The sequence below is a fragment of the Syngnathus floridae genome, chromosome 4 (genome assembly GCF_059516105.1).
Source record: "Syngnathus floridae isolate MCC-2025c chromosome 4, RoL_Sflo_1.0, whole genome shotgun sequence".
Classification (NCBI taxonomy): domain Eukaryota; kingdom Metazoa; phylum Chordata; class Actinopteri; order Syngnathiformes; family Syngnathidae; genus Syngnathus; species Syngnathus floridae.
This window is the reverse complement of record NC_142416.1, coordinates 3,536,149-3,555,280: the sequence shown is the minus strand read 5'-3', so window position 1 is coordinate 3,555,280 and position 19,132 is coordinate 3,536,149. Positions and strand designations below refer to the sequence as shown.

The 19,132-nt window shown below is 43.3% G+C and overlaps 1 protein-coding gene across 5 annotated transcripts in view; it reads right to left on the bottom strand.

Moving 5' to 3' along the window:
• Positions 1–19,132, bottom strand: part of galnt7 (UDP-N-acetyl-alpha-D-galactosamine: polypeptide N-acetylgalactosaminyltransferase 7) — a 288,442-nt gene that overhangs the window by 222,592 nt on the left and 46,718 nt on the right. For all 5 annotated transcript variants that reach the window (XM_088372323.1, XM_088372324.1, XM_088372325.1 and 2 more), the window contains one exon: positions 18,476–18,642. In XM_088372323.1, coding sequence (XP_088228449.1) covers positions 18,476–18,642 — 167 coding nt within the window. The remainder of the gene's footprint in view (positions 1–18,475; positions 18,643–19,132) is intronic.

Genomic DNA, 19,132 nt, shown 5'->3' with positions numbered 1-19,132 from the left:
CGTAATCCAAACAAGTGCAGACCAGAAAATCCATAAAGAGGACACCATTTAACCAGAAGCCAGATGAGTTTAGCACAGTAAGCACGGTAAAAACGAAGATAAGATTTTGCGCACTACTTTCCTCTTTTCACTTTTCACAGCTTTACTGCTCCCACTTGCTTTCTTTGGAGGCATGATTAGGGGTTAATAAGATCCTCGAAGTAACGAAAATACAATAACAACGAACGGTGTCAGTCGGCATCCGGGCCCCGCGGTCGGGTTTTCTTGGGTCCTCCCGGCTCATCTCGCGAGGTTCGACCTCCGAATATTTGTTTGACATCGGAAGCAAAAAAATCTCGAATTTTTCGTTCGAACTCCGATTTGTTCAAAAACTGGGACGACTGAGGTTCTGCCGCATGTCATGTATGAGAGACTGAGAAGAACAACTAATCAAAAATGATCACGCAAGTTCATAAACAGAACTGATGACATATTAAATGTTCTTGCAACAATTAGGCTTTCTTGTAGAACAATTTCATTCAGTTTGAGATGTAAATTATCATAATTTTGTTTTCCTTTTCCTTGTCCATGGTGGTCCATATAGTTTTGCTATTTCTCATTGCATCTTTAATCTAATTAAGCAAAACAATGGCTTTAGATTTCATAAATTGAAATATACTTTATTTCTCAAATATTTGTATAACTGATTGTCCGTCGTCAAATGAGATTTGATTGTTTTATTTTTTTCCAATGCTGTATCTCTATTTTTTATTTGTTGCCATTGTTCGTTTTTAAACCATGGCAAACTCCGCTTTTTTGTTTGTAGCTTTTGGTTTGATTGAGTAGATTTTAATAGTTCCAATAGTTTTAACGTTACACATTTGTTCACACTATTTTTTTGATCATTTCATTCCAGTTAATTTGCTTTATTTCATTTCTAGTATTAATGGATATTTTTCTGCGTGCTTTGGTGAGTTGTATTGAAAGTAGGGTAAGATTGTGATCAGATAACCCTATTGTGAAATTGTGTGTTTTCACTATCATTTCTTGTCTGTTTGCAAAACTTTTTTCTTCTGTATTTTATCAAGCCAATTGATATTAAAATCACACATTAATAAAAAATGATTGTCCTTCAAAATGTTTAAGCATCTTCACTAACTTAGTGTAAAAAACATCTGTGGCATTTGGAGTCTGACATACGTAGCACGAGTGTTAGGGTTTTCCAGGTTATCTTTATCATAGGATTATGTTGGAATGCAACAGGTAATAAATACCTTACCTTGTCCTCCTTATCACAAGGTCGTAAAACATCCCCTGACATGTTTAGACTAGAGGACAAGGGCTTTAGCCAGTGTACCCAAACCCCCACTCTGTTTCTCTTAATAAATATCCCATCGCAGGAACGAGGGTTCAGACTTCATTCTGGAGTGAGTGAACTCTCCACCTGCAGGTGTCTAAAAGAACTTGCTTGTCTCCCGTGTGGTTCATGCAAAATATTGTTTGAGTGAGCAAATCTCTAACATTTTGGTGCCGAAACCCGGGATCCCTCATACCCGCTATCTGGCTGACGAAGGAGGACGTGCTGCATTGTCGACAAGCCAGCGTCCATTAGGAGGACCTGGAGAAGAAAGTCCTGGGAAGAGAATTCTTCGCTGGGCCAGCATCTTAGGTCTGCCTTCGTCTGACAGAGGTGGATTGACGGGACCCGGCAGTGCAACGAACCAAGGGGACAAGTAAGTTAAAGGCCTGAAGCTGTGTGATTGTGTTGTTGTTTGTGAAACGCGTAAAAAGGTAGAAGTGCACAGGAAAAAGTAAATTTTGTGGAAGGAGGGGGTGTTGTAGAGTCCCCCTCTGGATGAGGTGTCTCTTTTGGAGCAGTGGTTCTCAAACTGTTATAAAATCTCAGTACCTCCGTGGTTCATTATTTGACGACCGCTATTCTAAAGAGTACAACTTCGCGTTGGCAGGGCTGGGGACAAGGACTTTTGTCTTTAGTTTCCAGGGAAGGTGGGGGGTGTTGTAGAGTCCCCTCACTGGATGAAGCAGCTCCCTTTTTTATGCAGAAAGGGAGGACTTCGCGTAGGCAGGGATAACTTGTGTGATTGAGTGTGTGACTGACAGGATAAATTGACTAAATAGCAGTTCTAGCATTGATCCACGGCAATAATACAAGCTAGTAATTTGTTGAAAGGTCAATTTAAACCTGCATTGAGGATCCTCAAATAAATAAATAAGTAATAATAATAATAATATTTTTGAGAAGAAGTAATTGTATAACCTAAACCTACTAGAATTAATATGGGAAATAAAAACGGTAAATCTCTACCTCTTGATGGAGATGAGAAGTACATGGCGAGTAGATTTCTTAATTGTATGCAATATATGCCAAAGTGGAAGAAAAAGTATGGAGTAGAAGGGAAATTGAAAGTTGAAGTGTGGAAGATAGTAGCTGATGTTTTAGAAGAGAGCGTGGAAAGAAAGAAAAATGGACTGAAAAAGAAAAGAAAAGAGAGAGAATTGGATTGTGCTAAAATGTGGTTGAAAGCTTCACAAGAAAGAAGAGAACAAATCCAAAAGACAAAAGATGGAAAGTTGAAAAGTGATGAAGCCGCCATTCAATTGAGATTTGAAAAAGAATTCTGGGTACATAGTGGCATCCCATTCAATGATGCAGATGAGAGTGCTTATCAGCAACATCTTAAAATTCCGCTCCTCACTGGTTTCCCCCCTGACTTGGGCAGTTGGGTGAGAAAACACTTGGTGGAAGCGGACACTGCTTGGTTTACAAAAAACATGCAGTGGCCCAGAGACGCTGACAAAGGGATTGAGAAAGGCAGAAGTTTTGATGTATTTCATCTAGATGATGATAATGATCTAAATGAAGATACAACAATCTTCTACCAAAGTTCCCAAAGGGGCAGAGGAAGAGTTAGATACCAACAACGTCGCAAGCCACCATTCAAATCAAAACCCCCATCAGATTCAGACAACTGTTGGAACTGTGGGAGACGAGGACACTTTGCACGAGAGTGTCGTTCTGCAAAGCAATATCAATCAAAGGGTGCAGGAAGGGGCAGAGGAAAAGCCAAATTTTTAGCATGACAAGCTTCCTCCTCTTAGACCGCTTATGCTCATACCGAGAAAGAAAGAATAGATGCCCATATGACAGAGAAACATGTCATTGTCAGATTATTAGAATTTTTTTAGATTATTAGAAGTCTTGTCCATCCAAGAAGTATGACAATGCTGTTTGTATGCCCAAATTACAAATGACTAGAGCTCAATTTGCGTTACACTAAAGTTAAAATATGCAAATCAAGTGGTAAAGAAATGCAACTTGCTTCTAGAAGATAAATAAATAAAATTAGAATGTGCTGTCCTCGTGTGCATGGGAGGGACCAGCTCATGATCGACCACAGGAAATGGCCAGCCTGTGACGAATCATTGTTGCTGGAACCTACCTTCTGCACGCGAGAGCTGTGCATGTGTGTGCGTATGTGTTAAAGTTAAAGTTAAAGTCCCAAATTGATGAAGATTGCCTAAACTTTTAGTATAAAGAAATTTGCTAGACTGTTGTCTATTCAATTTACACCGCAGAACAGAAACAATTTGACGAAAAAAAAAAAAAAAAAATGAGAGGAAAAGAGAGAAGTCTGTTTGCGAGCAGAAACTAATCCACACTAGTGCATGTTAAGTGTCGAGCCCACATGAGAAATTCGAAGAAAAAAGAACGACAGAACATGCTTTCAGGAATTGGAAGGAGCTAAATTGTGAATTTAAGATTTTGCAATGCTACATTTAATAGGAATAATTGATTGGTTGTGTTATAAGATTAAACAAACTTCTAAATGCAAGCTAAATCTGAGAGATTGAGTTCTTCAAATTTAAAAACAAAGAAAAAATTCAGATTAATTTGCCAGTTGTTTGGTTTAGTTAAGTTTTTTTTGGACTGGTGGATTGTTCTACCAGGAAACCTGAGTTGAAAATGATATATGAATGTTGTGTGGTGAGCTTGGATGAATTGGGACCAATGTGATAGTATGACTCCTTTTTGGAGACTGTGTGAGATGCATATGATGAGCATTGATGGATGATTGCCTGAATGAAAGGTTGAATGGTTGAAGTCGTTGGCGACTACTATAGAAAATTAGTAGAGCGACTTTGATGAAAGAGTGATTTTGAGCAGGTTGAATGTTAGAAAGAAACACGTAGCTTTTGGATTGATAATTAACTAGAAAAAAACTGGAGAACCAGTAACACATGTAGAAGATGTGTGAACTGAGAAATTGAGAAGCGTTTTGGAAAGGAAGTCAAATTAAATGATGATGGAATCATATGTAGTACAGAACGCATTCTCCCAAAAAGTTTGTCAAGGTGTGAGGCATGGGCGTTGCCAAGCCTCAAAAGGAGGGAGTGCGTAGGACAGATATTGGAAGATAGTAATAATACAACACTTTATGACAATTAATTTTCGAATACATTTGGTGTTAAACTGTGGTAAAAAAATTTTCGTTCTGGTGTAGATAGGTTAGCAACACGAGAGATTTAGAGGTTCAAAAGAAAGACAGTTAAAAGAAAACATTTTTGATTTGGACAATTGCAGGCTAACAGGAACATGAGAACAATAAGAACTACGAGGTGGGATCCAATTTCATTGGGGATATTGAGAATTCACAGCACCATACTCTAGGTCACATTTTTGAGCAAGCATGACAATAACATGTGAGAGGTCAAGACATACAGATCAGGGCTTGATGTGGAAAGCAGACCTCGATGAGTTGATTTTCAATAACGATAGTGAAGACAACATACTGTCCGATTAAATTGGAACTATAGATAAAATGTAGCTAAAAAAAAAAAAAAAAAATAGGATGAGTTGCAGGATTTACGATATAAAAACGAGACCGCTGTTATTAGAAGAATTTGAAGTTTGGTAAACAAACGTTACCAGCAAACTGATGGAAGCAGCTACATTTGGAGATAGTCTTACAAGTTTGACGTCCCAGCCTGTCATTCTCAGTGTCAGGGTCCCTGAAAGCCAATCCGAGTCTTCGCCTGCAGCCGTGAACAACTACAAAATGGTGCCTGGCTCTGAAGCACCTTTGACCTTTGGCAAGGGACAAGAAAAGACTCCTGTGCTTGGAGGGGGACAAGTACACTCCGGAGGACAGACAACATCCTCGGGGACGAGAAAAGACAGTGAAAAGCGGAGGAACTCACAATGATGAAAATTGACTCATTTGAACAATGGACTCATTCAAGAATGATGGATGGGGTCGCTCTGAAGCAACAACAAAAGAACACCCACTTGAGAGGGTGACGTGCGGCAAAAAGATATGGACTTGGAGTGTCCGACAACCAAATCGCACTCCTTGGTACGGCGTTACCAAATTTAGTGAAGCTTGGTTCAAAGTGGAAGGGAGATTCATTGTGCACTGAGTTTGACAGAACTGAGGAGATTTGATAAACAAATAAATAAAAATTTGAAAAATACGTAGGGCTCCAGAGAAAAGCATTATAATCAGAGATTGAACGGATTTGGATAAAACAAATAGGCTAAAACGGTAGGAAACAAGAGCAAGATCTGGTGTTTTGGCTCATCAAGCTTAAGACGTAGAGGTCGAGTTATATAACTTTTAGAACAGGACATTTGGCAGTCAGGAGGGAGCTAGGTTGCTCAATGTACCTACTCAATACAACAGTAAGGTTTTTTGTACCACAGTGGAGGTCTGATGGTCAGAAAGTTAGGTACATTCAATTTTTGACATTCACACAATCATGCATAGGAGTCACACGGCGACAGTTAACAAGACAATGACTGCAATAGGGGCCACCTACGACTGCACCGACAGGAAAAAGTAGAAGTGAGAGAGCAGAGTATGGGATTATATGCTAAAACGTCTGCTATACAGTTACCGATAGGAGATTCTATCAAAAGAAGCTACATGAGAGATGGATTAGAATCCCTTTGTCTGTGTTCTGTTTGTGAGTAATCTCTGTAAAATTGTGACAGTCTTGTTGTCGTTCGTCTGAACTTTGTATGCCGTTTTGTGTATGTGTGCATGCAGATGTGTGTGTGTGTGTGTGTTCACACTCTGTGTGGGTGCGAGCGTGTGAGGAGAAAGAAAGCATGGGTAAGACAATCTCTTTTAAACTAGGAGGCAATAAATGGGAACGCCCCTGTCATAAATAGTTTTTGGTTAAAAGGAATCATTAGGAAGTGTTCAAACTCTTCCCGCAAACATTCCTATTTGCCAGTTAAATGGGCAGTACAATTGACGACGAGAGTTGCAAACAACAGATAAAGAACAGTCCTTGGCAGATTATATGATCAGGACGCTCAAACTGTGTCAAAGACAAATTTACTGCTGCCTGATCTTTCCTCCTCACAGGTCGACAACCCCATCAATCCAGGAGACTGGGTCTACATCAAAGTCATCAAAAGAAGGAACTGGGCCAGCCACGACAGGAGGGACCATTCCAAGTCTTGCTGACTACACATGTTGCATCCAAGGTTGCAGCACCCACAAATGCATTAACGACGACTGCTCTCCAGGAGGAAACTGGATGGGAGTTTTGGACATCACCGCTGTGTGCCAGGATGAGAGAGCCGTTTTCAAGGTGTAAGGGCTCTACTACCGACATGGCTGCACCATCGGACGGGACCTACTTCATCCAGAAGTTCAGAGGCACTGCCTCACCTGCATCCTATGAGTGCACGTGCCTGTTCAGTACGGATCATGGGTTTGTGGTCACAAGAGTAGTCCGATGCTGCCTGCCAACTGGACACGAGTGTGTGCGCCAGTGTGTAACAGACCTCACCTACAGACTAGAACATCATCAGCTGACGAAAACGCGAGCACATATACAACTTCTTAGACGTGACAGATGTGATAATGATAATGAGATGTGGATTGCGTAGATGCTGTTCTGTTGAGCATGTATTACGGAAACTTGTTGATTTGACCATCAAATATGCTTCGCAAGTAATGGATACGCTGATGTACTGTTTCTTTGTTTTTCTTTTTCTTTTTTTTAATGATAGCATTCTGGTCGCCTGTGGCAACGGGGCCGTGTAAGAATTTTCCTGCTAATAACATCTGGCCAGCAGGTTTTTCGCTTACACAATAAGTTTGATCTGGGGTGTTGAGGTACTGCCTCATCTTCACTGGAAAGTGTTGCTATCATTGTTTGTTGTTTTTTATTTTTCCTATTCTTCTTTCTTCATTATACATATATATGTGTTTTTTTTTTACTTGTCTTTGTTGTTTGGGGTGACATACTCATATGATAAATCAGGAGGGAGATGTTAGGGTTTTCCAGGTTATCTTTATCATAGGATTATGTTGGAATGCAACAGGTAATAAATACCTTACCTTGTCCTCCTTATCACAAGGTCGTAAAACATCCCCTGACATGTTTAGACTAGAGGACAAGGGCTTTAGCCAGTGTACCCAAACCCCCACTCTGTTTCTCTTAATAAATATCCCATCGCAGGAACGAGGGTTCAGACTTCATTCTGGAGTGAGTGAACTCTCCACCTGCAGGTGTCTAAAAGAACTTGCTTGTCTCCCGTGTGGTTCATGCAAAATATTGTTTGAGTGAGCAAATCTCTAACAACGAGGACAAAGAAGGACATTTGAGGAGATGGCTAGTGCCCACTTCTTGGCTTGGAATGCTCTAACATAAATCAAAACACCACCACCCTTTCCTTTTCCCCGATCGCGAGAAGCTGTAGCACACATCCATGTCTCCGTAAGGCATAAAAATTCAATTTTTGACATAAGACAGTGTATGTTTAGAGGGCTTCCAAAAATCCCTTTGGACTTGGTATTCAGATATCTAAACAAAGAGCATGATTAACTGTTTGAAAGATTTTTGCTCTTGACGCCCATCTGTATTTTGGCAAGCGATCTGTCAAGTTTTTACTTTGCATCCCAAAATGGAGAGCCGGTAGTGAAGTGAAGTCAAGTCCAGTATTGCCCTTAATTACAAACATGTCTCAAAGGGGTACACATCGCCACAGTTCACAATTATTCTCAACATTCCCTGATCTTAACTCCCAGGAGAACTCACCAAACCCCAACTGGAAAGGAGAAACCTTGAGAAAGGACCGCAGATGAGGATCCCCCTTACAAGACGACCAGGCTGCAATGGATGCAGTGAGCAACATTGAACACACGATACAAAAAAATCCAAAGAAAAAGTAAACTAGATGTCCATATTCAAAATGAAGAGCTGCAGGAAGATGCCCTCAGTTGTAATTATCAACATCTCGGTTTTATCTGGGTCAAGAAGTAGGAAATTGAGAGACGTCCATTGTTTAATCTCAGCGAGACACATCTCAAGATTGCAGCAATCCTGTAGATTTGTCATTTCTAACGGCATATATAATTGGGTGTCATCTGCATTACATTGAAAACTAATGTTATATTTACATATATTGTCTCCAAGCGGAAGCATGTAAATACTAACCTGTATAGGTTTGTCTGCGGGACCCCACATGTAACATTATTAAGTTCAGAAGTCGTGTTGCCATAGACAACGCGGTAGGTTCTCTATGAGAGATAAGAAATAAACCAGGAGAGTGCTGACCCCAAAATAGCAACGCACATTTCAAGGTGATCTAATAATATGTTGTGATCGACAGTGTCAAATGCATCACTAAGCTTCAGTAATAATAGTACAGATGAAGTGTTTGAGGTCATAGCTAGGCGATCATTAGTCAATTTAGCAAGGGTTGTCTCAGTAGAGAGGTCAGCTCTAAAAACAGACTGAAAAGGTTCAAATCAATTGTGGGCAACTACCGTAACTTCCGGACTATATGCCGCTACTTTTTGCTCAAGTTTTGAACCCTGCGGCTTGTCGTCTGGTGCGGCGAATCTATGGATTTTTCGTAATTTTTGTGATGACTAACACACGTATACACTCGTAAAAAGGCCGTGAACCGCTGTTGTGCAGCACTGCTTTGCTGGGCGGAGGGATATGTGACACGGCCACTGGGGAGAAGAGTGGTGTGTTGATCCCATGTCCATCCGCCAGGCAAATAGTGCCGTATAATTCACACAAAGAAGAGACAGAAAGAGATCAAAACGGACATTACTGAAGAAAGGAAGCTTTTATACGCAAACCCTCATTATGGGAGATAAAAGAAATGCATACGATGCCGCTTTTAAGTTAAAGGCAGTCGATTTGGCACTTAACGTAGGCACTATAGCTGCTCATGCATGCACTGTAGACTACAGTGTAGAGCAGACATGTACAAAGTCCGGCCCGCGGGCCAAATCCGGCCCCCGGTCAGATTTCATACGGCCCGCAGCTTCGGTCTTATAATGTATTATTTAAGGCCCACCTGCACTGTTAAACTGAATAAAAAAATCATGAAACTTGAAACTATAATTCCTCGTTTTACTATAAGGTGGCAGCACCACTTTAATACTATCAGTCTGCATCCGTACCGCAAACCTCTCTTCGCTCATTTCTGCCATGCCAACTGCAAAGAAAACGAGGAAAGTTGACATTGACGGCCATCGCTTTCAAGAGAGATGGGAATTTCTTCACTGAATATCAAGCCAATTGTGTTTGTCTAATGCATGGGTCATCAACCTTTCTTAAACCGAGAGCTACTTCCTGAGTACTGATTAAGGCAAAGGGCTACCAGTTTGACATAAATTCTGAAATAGTCAATTTGCTCAATTTGGCTTTCACTATGTGTTATTATTGTCATTTGCAGTTCACATGTTAGTGTGATTTTAACAAGAATAGCAAAAGTACAGTCAAACCTTGGTTTTTGACCATAATCCGTTTTAGAAGGCAGTTCAAGATGCGAATCAGTCGAATTCCGAATCTATTTTTCCCATTACAAATAATGGAACATTTTTTAATACCTTTCAAGACAAAAAAAACCCGCCTTTTTTAAGCATTTTTTCATTTGTGCATATTTGTCCGATCGCGCAACTACAGCGCACCGCCAAACGCACAACCGTAGCGCGTCGCCCACCGCGCAACTGCACCGCGCTGGTCGCATTATCGTGACAGAGCCGTCGCTGAAATTTAGAAAATATTTTTAAAGTCCTGATGTACTTTCCAAAATTTAAGTAGACCTAAGTGCGCAGGGAGCTTAATTTTGTCTGATCGCGCAATTGCAGCGCACCGCCGAACGCGCAACAGTAGCGCATCGCCGACCGTGCAACTGCACTGCACTGGTCGCATTATTGTGACAGAGCCGTCGCTAGAATTTAGAAAATATTTTTGAAGTCCTGATGTACTTTTGAAAATTTAAGTGAACCTCAGTGTGCAGGGAGCTTAATTTGGTCCGATCGCGCAACCGTAGCGCGCCGGGGACTCACTGTCGCATTGCTTTAAGAGCGTCTTTGTGTTTTAAGATGGCTTTACTGCTCCCACTTACTTTCTTTGGAGGCATGATTAGGGGTTAATACAATCATCAAAGTAATGGAAATACAGTAACAACAGAGTCAGCCGTTATCCGGGCCACACGGTCGGGTTTTCTCGGTTCCTCCCGGCTCATTTTGTTGGACAACCGAAGCAAAAGAATCTCGAATTTTTTGTTCGAATTCCGATTTGTTCAAGAACCAGGACGTTCGAAAACCGAGGTTTGACTGTAAAATAAATAGTTGCAGCTCACTGACAAGTACCGCTATTTGAGCTAACTTTGGAACAGTCCTGCAGACGACTCATGCGGTCCTCAGTGGCGACCTGGTGCCCGCGGGCACCGTGTTGGTGACCCTTGGTCTAGTGTGTAAAGAGACGGTTGCCTTGTTTAAGGATTTAAACCTAAAGAGACACTACCAGACTAAACATGCTAACACATACGACAAGCTAACAGGGAGTGACCGTGCTCATGAAGTGAAGCAGCTCCAAGCTGAACTGGCATCGCAACAGCGTTTCTTCACGCGGGGCTGTGAGTCAAAAGTATATATTACTAAAGCAAGCTACCAAGCGGCCATGAAAAAAACTATTACTTTCTGAAGATATTGTGAATGACAAGAGCAAAATTCACTTGTTTTAAGTTTTAATAATAACAACTTTGCAACTCCTGTTTAATATATTCATGAGGCAAAAATAATTTTAAACACATGTAAATTAAAGGTATTTCATTCAGTTTGTACAATGTTATCTGAGTCTTTAGGTATGAATGAAAGGCAGAATTTGTGTTTTTTGAGTTGTTCACATCTGCCTGAGTGGCTTATATTTGGTTATTTTGTCATTTGAAAAGTAAAGACAATTGTGACAATGAAAATTGTTTCATAACAGTGTGTATTTGCATAAAATTTTTGTAGTTAAAAAATGTCAGAAAGAACTACTGGCCTCCAGGCCCCTTCACTTTGTCAAATCTGGCCCTCGTTGCAAAATGTTTAAACACCCCTAGTGTAGAGGTTTCTTCCGGTCACTAGGGGGCACTGGGCTATTGTTGCTGGTATCTTGTTGCGTCTCCCTTTTCTTTCCTTATTTCCCGGTCATGTCTACGCTGGAGCTACCGTATTTTTCGGACTAAAAGTCGCTCCGGAATATATGTCGCATCAGCTATAAAATGCACAATTCAGTGAAAAAAAACATATATAAGTCGCACCGGAGTAGAAGTCGCATTTTGGGGGAAATTTATTCGACAAAATCCAACACCAAGAACAGACATGAACGAGCAACAACAGGCTAAATGATACGGTATGCTAACGTGACATAAACACAAAAGAAGAGCTGAGAACGGGCCTGACGTAACATTAACAGTTATCCAAATAACTATAACATAAATAACACCTTTATCAAACCATCTGTGTCACTCCAAATCATTAATTCCATTGATCGTCCTTTATGTAAACAATGCTGCGTGTGTCGTCAGTTGCAGTTCAAATTATTCCACAGGCCTATATAACGATATATAAATTATATATAAAATGCTATTATATAAACAACAATATTATCAAACCATCTGCGTCACTCCAAATCATTAAATCCATTGATCGCCCTTTATGGAATCAACGCCGCGTGTGTGCCGCCCCGCTGACGTCGGCGCAGTTCAAATTATTCCACAGCCCCATATAACGATATATAAAGTATATATCAAATTCCTATTATAGAAACAACAATATTATCAAACCATCTGTGTCACTCCAAATCATTAAATCCATCGATCAAAATCTTCGTCCTTTATGTGAACAATGCCGCGTGTGCGCCGCGCCGCTGACGTTGTCAGTTGCAGTTCAAATTACAGTAATCCCTTGCTACATCGCGGTTTGTTCATCGTGGTTTCACTACATGGCAGATTTTTGATCTAAGAAAAAAAACGTGATTTATAGTCCGAAAAATACGGTATATGTGTAGCTCTCTAGTTGAATGTAGTTTAGTGCTTGGTGCATGAATAAAATTAGCATGAACAGACCCTCATCATGGAAAAAGCTAGAAGAAATGCATAAAAGCAACAATGAAAGAGAGACTGATAAAGTGTGTGGCGAAGCACTGAGGAGGAAGACTTCGATGGTTTCAGTGCACAGGAGGAAGATGAAGACGACGGCTCTCAGTGACTTTTACTGGTTTGTTTTTTTAAAACCAGCCCTGATAGTGCTGTGCTACCGTGTTGCTGCTTTGTTACCGCCGCATCTCAGTGACTTTTACCAGTATGTTTTTTTATCTAGCCCTATTAGTGCTGTGTTACTTCCGTGTTGCTGCAGTATTACTGCCACGTCAGAGGCATTGTTTAGACAGAAATGTTAAGGTATGTCATTAAAACTTTTAAAAAGGGGTTCTGTGTACAGTCTTTCTTTGTAAATAACTCGCGTGCACATGCTGCTTTTAGTACGGTGTGGCTTATTGATGAAAAAAAACAAAATTTTCCCCTAATTTTTGCTCGTGGAGCTTATAATCACGTGAGGCTTATAGTCCAGAAATTACGGTATATAATGATTAAGTTGGTGTGCTTTTTTGAGAATTTTTGCCATGAACAGAAGATTTGAAACTGGCATATGATTATTGAGACAGTTTGGGTCGAGGTTTGGTCACTTAACTAATGGTTGAATAATAGCGATTTTAAAGGCTGTTGGCACGCTGCCAGAAGAGACGAGCAAATCAATAGAATTTTTAAGGTCCTAAAATCTGAAATAGTTTGTTAATGAGTTTGCCGGGAAGCGGGTCGATTAAGCAAGTTGTCTGTTTAGCCGCACTAACCAGTTGTGTAAGGCTTTCAAGGGACACATTTTTTAAATCGGAGAGGGTTGTCACAGAGTGTCAGCCTTATTCATATTAACTACAGTGGAGCAAAAAAGTATTTAGTCAGCCACCAATTATGCAAGTTCTCCCACTTAAATGATGAGAGATGCCTGTAATTTTTATCTTAGGGAGACTTCAACTATGAGAGACACAATGAAAAAAAAAAAATCCAGAAAATCACATTGTCTGATTTTTAAAGAATTTATTTGCAAATTGTGGTGGAAAACAAATACAGTCAAACCTCGGTTTTCGAACATCCAGGTTCTCGAACAAATCGGAATTCGAACGAAAAATTTGAGATTTTTTTGCTTCGGTTGTCGAACAAAATTCGGAGGTCGAACCTCGCGAGATGAGCCGAAAGGACCCGAGAAAACCCGACCGCGCGACCCGGATGCCAACTGACTCCGTTCGTTATTGTATTTTCGTTACTTTGAGAATTGTATTAACCCCTAATCATGCCTCCAAAGAAAGCAAGTGGGAGCAGTAAAGCCATCCTAAAACACAAAGATGCTCTTAAAGCAATGCGACAGTGAGCGCCCGGCACGCTGCGGTTGCGCGATCAGACCAAATTAAGCTATCTGCGCACTAAGGTCCACTTAAATTTTGGAAAGTACATCAGGTCTGTAAAAATATTTTCTAAATTTCAGCGACGGCTCTGTTACAATAATGCGACCAGCACGGTGCAGTTGCACGGTCGGCAGGCGCGCTACGGTTGCGCGTTCGTCTTGGAACTGATTAAAAAAATTTCCATTATTTGTAATGGGAAAAATAGATTCAGAATTCGACCGATTCACTTCTCGAACCGCCTTCTGGAACGGATTGTGGTCGAAAACCGAGGTTTGACTGTATTTGGTTAATAATGGCCTTGATTTGGGGCTCCACGCAAAATCTCACCCCGTGGGTTCAAAATGATCACAAGAACGGTGAACAAAAATCCCAGAACCACATTGGGGGGACCTAGGGAATGACCTGCAGAGAGCTGGGACCAAAGTAACAAAGGCGACCAGTACCACACTACCTCGCCAGGGACTCAAATCCTGCAGTGCCAGACGTGTCCCCCTGCTTAAGCCAGTCCATGTCCAGGCCCGTCTGAAGTTTGCGAGAGAGCATTTGGATGATCCAGAAGAGGATTGGGAGAATGTCATATGGTGTAATGAAACCAAAATAGAACTATTTCGTAACAACTCAACTTGTCGAGTTTGGAGGAGAAGTTGTATCCAAAGAAGAAAATCCCACAGTGTCCACACCCCCGAGAGCGTACATGAAAGAGAAAAACTTGTTCCGCGAAAAGAGAACACTGCTGGGAGGGTGCCACGACGGCACCATCAAAGAAAATGAACAAATATGACAAGACAAAAACCATCAAAGCATCATGAAAAAAAGCTGTAGCAAAGGATACATACAACACCTGTAACTGCAGGCTGGTGACAGGCTTGGTGACAAGCCTAAACAATATAAATGGTCCTGAGGTACGCCGCACACACCCCCCGACCCCAAATATCCAGAAGAACCCTCGAAAACACGCAAAACACGCTATCGGGGGGACCGTGCCATTGTACAAGGGGGAAAGTCGCGAGGAGGTGGAATATGCGTCTACATCCGAGAAGAATGGTGCCGGGACTCTGTGGTGGTATGTAAGCACTGCTCGCCACTTGCGGAGTTTGTGATCATCAAGTGCCGTCCTTTTTACCTGCCGAGGGAATTTACCGCGATTCTGCTAGTCGTGGTATACATCCTGCCCTCCAACATCGAAGGCGACAGGATTGCGGCGCTTGGTGAACTGTACCAGGCTGTCAGTGAACAGCAGACAGCGCACCCTTACGGTTTATCCATCTTCGCTGGAGACTTCAATCATGCCAACCTGAAGTCTGTTTTCCCGAGGCTTCACGTGCATGTTACTTTTCCGACACGTGGCGACAGCTTCCTGGACCTAGTCTACTCTGCGCAAAAGGGAGCTTTGAAAGCCACCCCCCTCCCCCATCTTGGGCTTTCTGACCATCTCACCGTTTTGCTTTTGCCCGCATACAGACAATTGGTGAAGGCATCCAGGCCGGTTCGGAGGCGGGTTCGGGTGTGGCCTGAGGGTGCCTCCGATACACTTCGTGACTGCTTCGACACCACTGACTGGGACTTGTTTAAGCAGGCAGCCACCTACAACGATCGGACGGACATAGAGGAGTATACTGACTCTGTTACCTCTTACATCATGAAGTGCATCGATGATGTGACTTGCTCGAAATCCGTCGTCACTCGCGCGAACTGGAAGCCGTGGCTGACAGGGGCTGTCCTCAGACTGCTGAGGGCCAGGGACAAGGCTTTCAGAGCGGGGGATGAGGCTGGCTTGAGGACAGCTAGGGCCGACCTGTCCCGAGGCATCAAAGAAGCGAAGAAGGCGTTCTCGTGCAAGGTCTCCACCCACTTCAAGGACAGCAAGGACACACGTAGCCTTTGGCGGGGCATTCAGACCATCACGGACTACAAGCCTGCGCCGAGGAGCTGTGAGGGCGACCTCCGTCTGCTGAACGATCTGAACCGCTTCTTTGCTCGCTTCGACGCCCAGAACAGCACTTGCCCGCTGAAGAACACTCCCCCCCCCACACGAGCAGCCCCTGCGCCTCTCTGCCGACGGTGTGAGGAGGGCGCTTGCCGCTATTGACACCCGTAAGGCGGCGGGCCCGGACAACATCCCGGGTCGAGCGCTGAAGGACTGCGCTGGGGAGCTGTCGGTTGTCTTCACGGACATCTTTAACGTTTCCCTGCAGTAGGCCATCGTCCCCTCGTGTTTCAAGGCTGCCACCATCGTTCCTGTGCTGAAGAAACCTGCACCGTCCTGCTTCAATGACTACCGCTCCGTGGCACTGACGCCCATCATCATGAAGTGCTTTGAGCGGCTTGTCATGGAGCACATCAAATCCCTTCTCCCCCTGACCATTGACCCTTTCCAGTTCGCGTACCGTGCCAAGCGGTCCTCTGAGGATGCCATCTGCTCTGCCCTCCACTCGGCCCTCACCCACCTGGAGAGAAAGGACTCATTTGTGAGGTTGCTGTTTGTGGACTTCAGCTCTGCCTTCAACACCATTGTGCCGCAGCGACTCATCTGCAAACTCGACGAGCTGGGCCTCAGTACCTCCCTCTGCAACTGGCTACTGGACTTCCTCTGTCAGAGGCCTCAGGTGGTGCGTGTTGGCGACAAAATCTCCGCCAGCATCACCCTGAGCACGGGGGCCCCCCAGGGCTGCGTGCTCAGTGCATTGCTCTTCACCCTGCTAACGCATGATTGCACTGCGACCTACAGCGACAACCGCATAGTGAAGTTTGCTGACGACACGACTCTGGTGGGTCTCATCACGAAGGGCGACGAGACTCGGTACAGGTCGGAAGTTGACCTTCTGACCACGTGGTGCAGGGACAACAACCTCCTGCTGAACGTCAACAAGACCAAGGAAATCGTTGTTGACTTCCGGAAGGGTCACACAAAACACCTGCCGCTGATCATCGACGGTGCTGTGGTGGAGAGGGTGAGCTGCACCAAGTTCCTGGGGGTGCACATCATTGAGGACCTCTCCTGGTCCGCAAACACCTCATCACTGGCAAAGAAAGCTCAGCGCCGCCTGTACTTCCTGCGGAAGCTCAGGCGTGCATGTGCTCCTCAAGCAGTCCTGTCTACATTCTACCGTGGCACCGTTGAGAGCGTCCTCACCAGTTGCATTGCTGTCTGGGGTGGTAACTGCACTGAACAGAACTTGAAGGCCCTGCAGCGCATAGTGAATACGGCTGGTAAGATTATTGGTGCTTCGCTCCCCTCCCTGAAGGACATTTACACCTCCCATCTCGCCCGCAAGGCAACCTCGATTGCGAGAGATGTGAGTCTCCCGGCCCACTCTTTGTTTGACCTTCTGCCCTCTGGGAAGAGGTACAGGAGCCTGCGCTCCCGCACCACCAGACTCGCCAACAGCTTCTTTCTCCAGGCTGTTAGGACCCTGAACTCGCTACCCCCTTCTGCGTAGCTTTTTTGCTCCTCTTATTTATTTATTTATTTATTTACTGTGTTATTTATTCATTATTTATTCAGCACGATGTTGTTATACTTGTTTACTTGTTTGTCTGTTGTGGGCCATGTCTTGTCACCGTGGGATAGGGGGGAACAAAATTTCGGTTTCTTTGTGTGTCTTTGGCATGTGGAGAAATTGACAATAAAGCTGACTTTGACTTGACTTCGAAAAAAGCCTCCATAGGTCCCATGAACTGACGCAGAGGCAGTTCAGCGATTCGGTGCGACCCGATGGACCGTGGTTGCGATCCGTCAAAACCTTGCAAAACACGCAAACGTGCAGGCAGCGTCCTGGGCACTCAGGCGAGGTAGATGCAGATGGTGTCCATTATCATCATGGGGCAGGCACGATAAAGGTCGGCCAAAACCAGGATCCGACAAGCATGAGGGCCCAGGTCAACATCGTCCAGATGAGCGAGACGGCTGAGTCACACCGGTCCCAACCGACCCATGCAGCCATCGGCCAGGCACAGGAAAAATATCTGCCTGTGCCGAGCTGATCTGCACATAACAAGCGTCGCCGAGTGGACAGCCAAACCTGGGACGGCCACGACTGTGGCCACACATCACATTACAGATAAGGAGAAATGGGGAAAGAAAGATAAAAAGAGAGAAAAGGGAAAACACTGCTGAGAGGCTGCCACTCACGGTAGTGCCATCAGGTTTTTTTTTTTTTAGTTTTTATTGGAAGTTATGACCAGGGGATATCGAGAATAATTGTCAACTGCCATGCCCTTTGAGACATGTTTGTTATTGAGGGCTTCATAAATAAAATTGACTTGTCTTGACCTGCTATGCTTGTGGCCGCCATGTCCAACGTGAAGATGCAGTGTTTGATTAATAATTTCTGTGACAGTGATTGCATTGTTCGTTTTTTTCAATACATTATTTTATATAGCAACATTGAGCCATTAGCTGGCCTCTGTGAGGTCATTACATTTTTTTTTTTTTTTTTTTGGGGAAATCTTCATTTTTCTGTGCAAGGAGGACATGCACATGCACCCCAATTCACCAAACTTGGCAAACGCATCGGCCCTGGTGAAAAAGTTTGTATTTTTAAGTCATAAAAAAAAAAAAAAAATTGCTCTCCAGTATCACTTAGAGTGGAAAAATAAAAAAAAAACGTTTGAAAGAGAAAATTGGGAGGCACATATAACGCAGACAAAAATCTGAAATACAATATGGTGTGGGCAGGGCATCAAACTTTAGAGAAAGGAAACCCACCTTTATTGCTGAAATCATCTATCATGACAATTTCAGCTAAGTATTTCCTGGGAGTCCTCTTGATGACACTGTGGATGGTTCTCATTAAGGTAGACCAGCCTTCATTATGGAAGACTATCACCACACTGGAGGTCAGGAGTCTTTCATCATAATGCCAGTACTTGCACCTGTATTAATAGCAATGAATCCCAATGTTAAGAATTGATTTGGCGTTGCATGGTTGTTCGTAAAAAGTGAAAATAAGCATTATTATGGAAAAATATCCTCGTCTGAATAGGGTTAAAACTGCCTTTATCCATTGGTTCGATACCCTGTCGTCCTGAAGCACAACGCACCCACACAAAAAAACACACACACATGCAACTCCACAAGGGGCATGATCAAATTCTCTCTCCAATTCCACAAAACACATGTAGAGTGGTTGGGCTAACTTCCACGCACTGTCGACAACCCTGCTCACGGTGTGGGGCTGGTCCAGCGTTCCATGACCATGGCTGGTCCACCGTTCCATGGCCAGGACAAAATCCATACTGCTTCTCCTGGATCTGAGATTCAACCTGTCGACAAACCGTCCTCTCCAGCACCTCTGAATATAATTTACCAGTGAGACCGTGGACTGGAGTTGGAATACACCCTCCGATTCAATTGAATATAGGT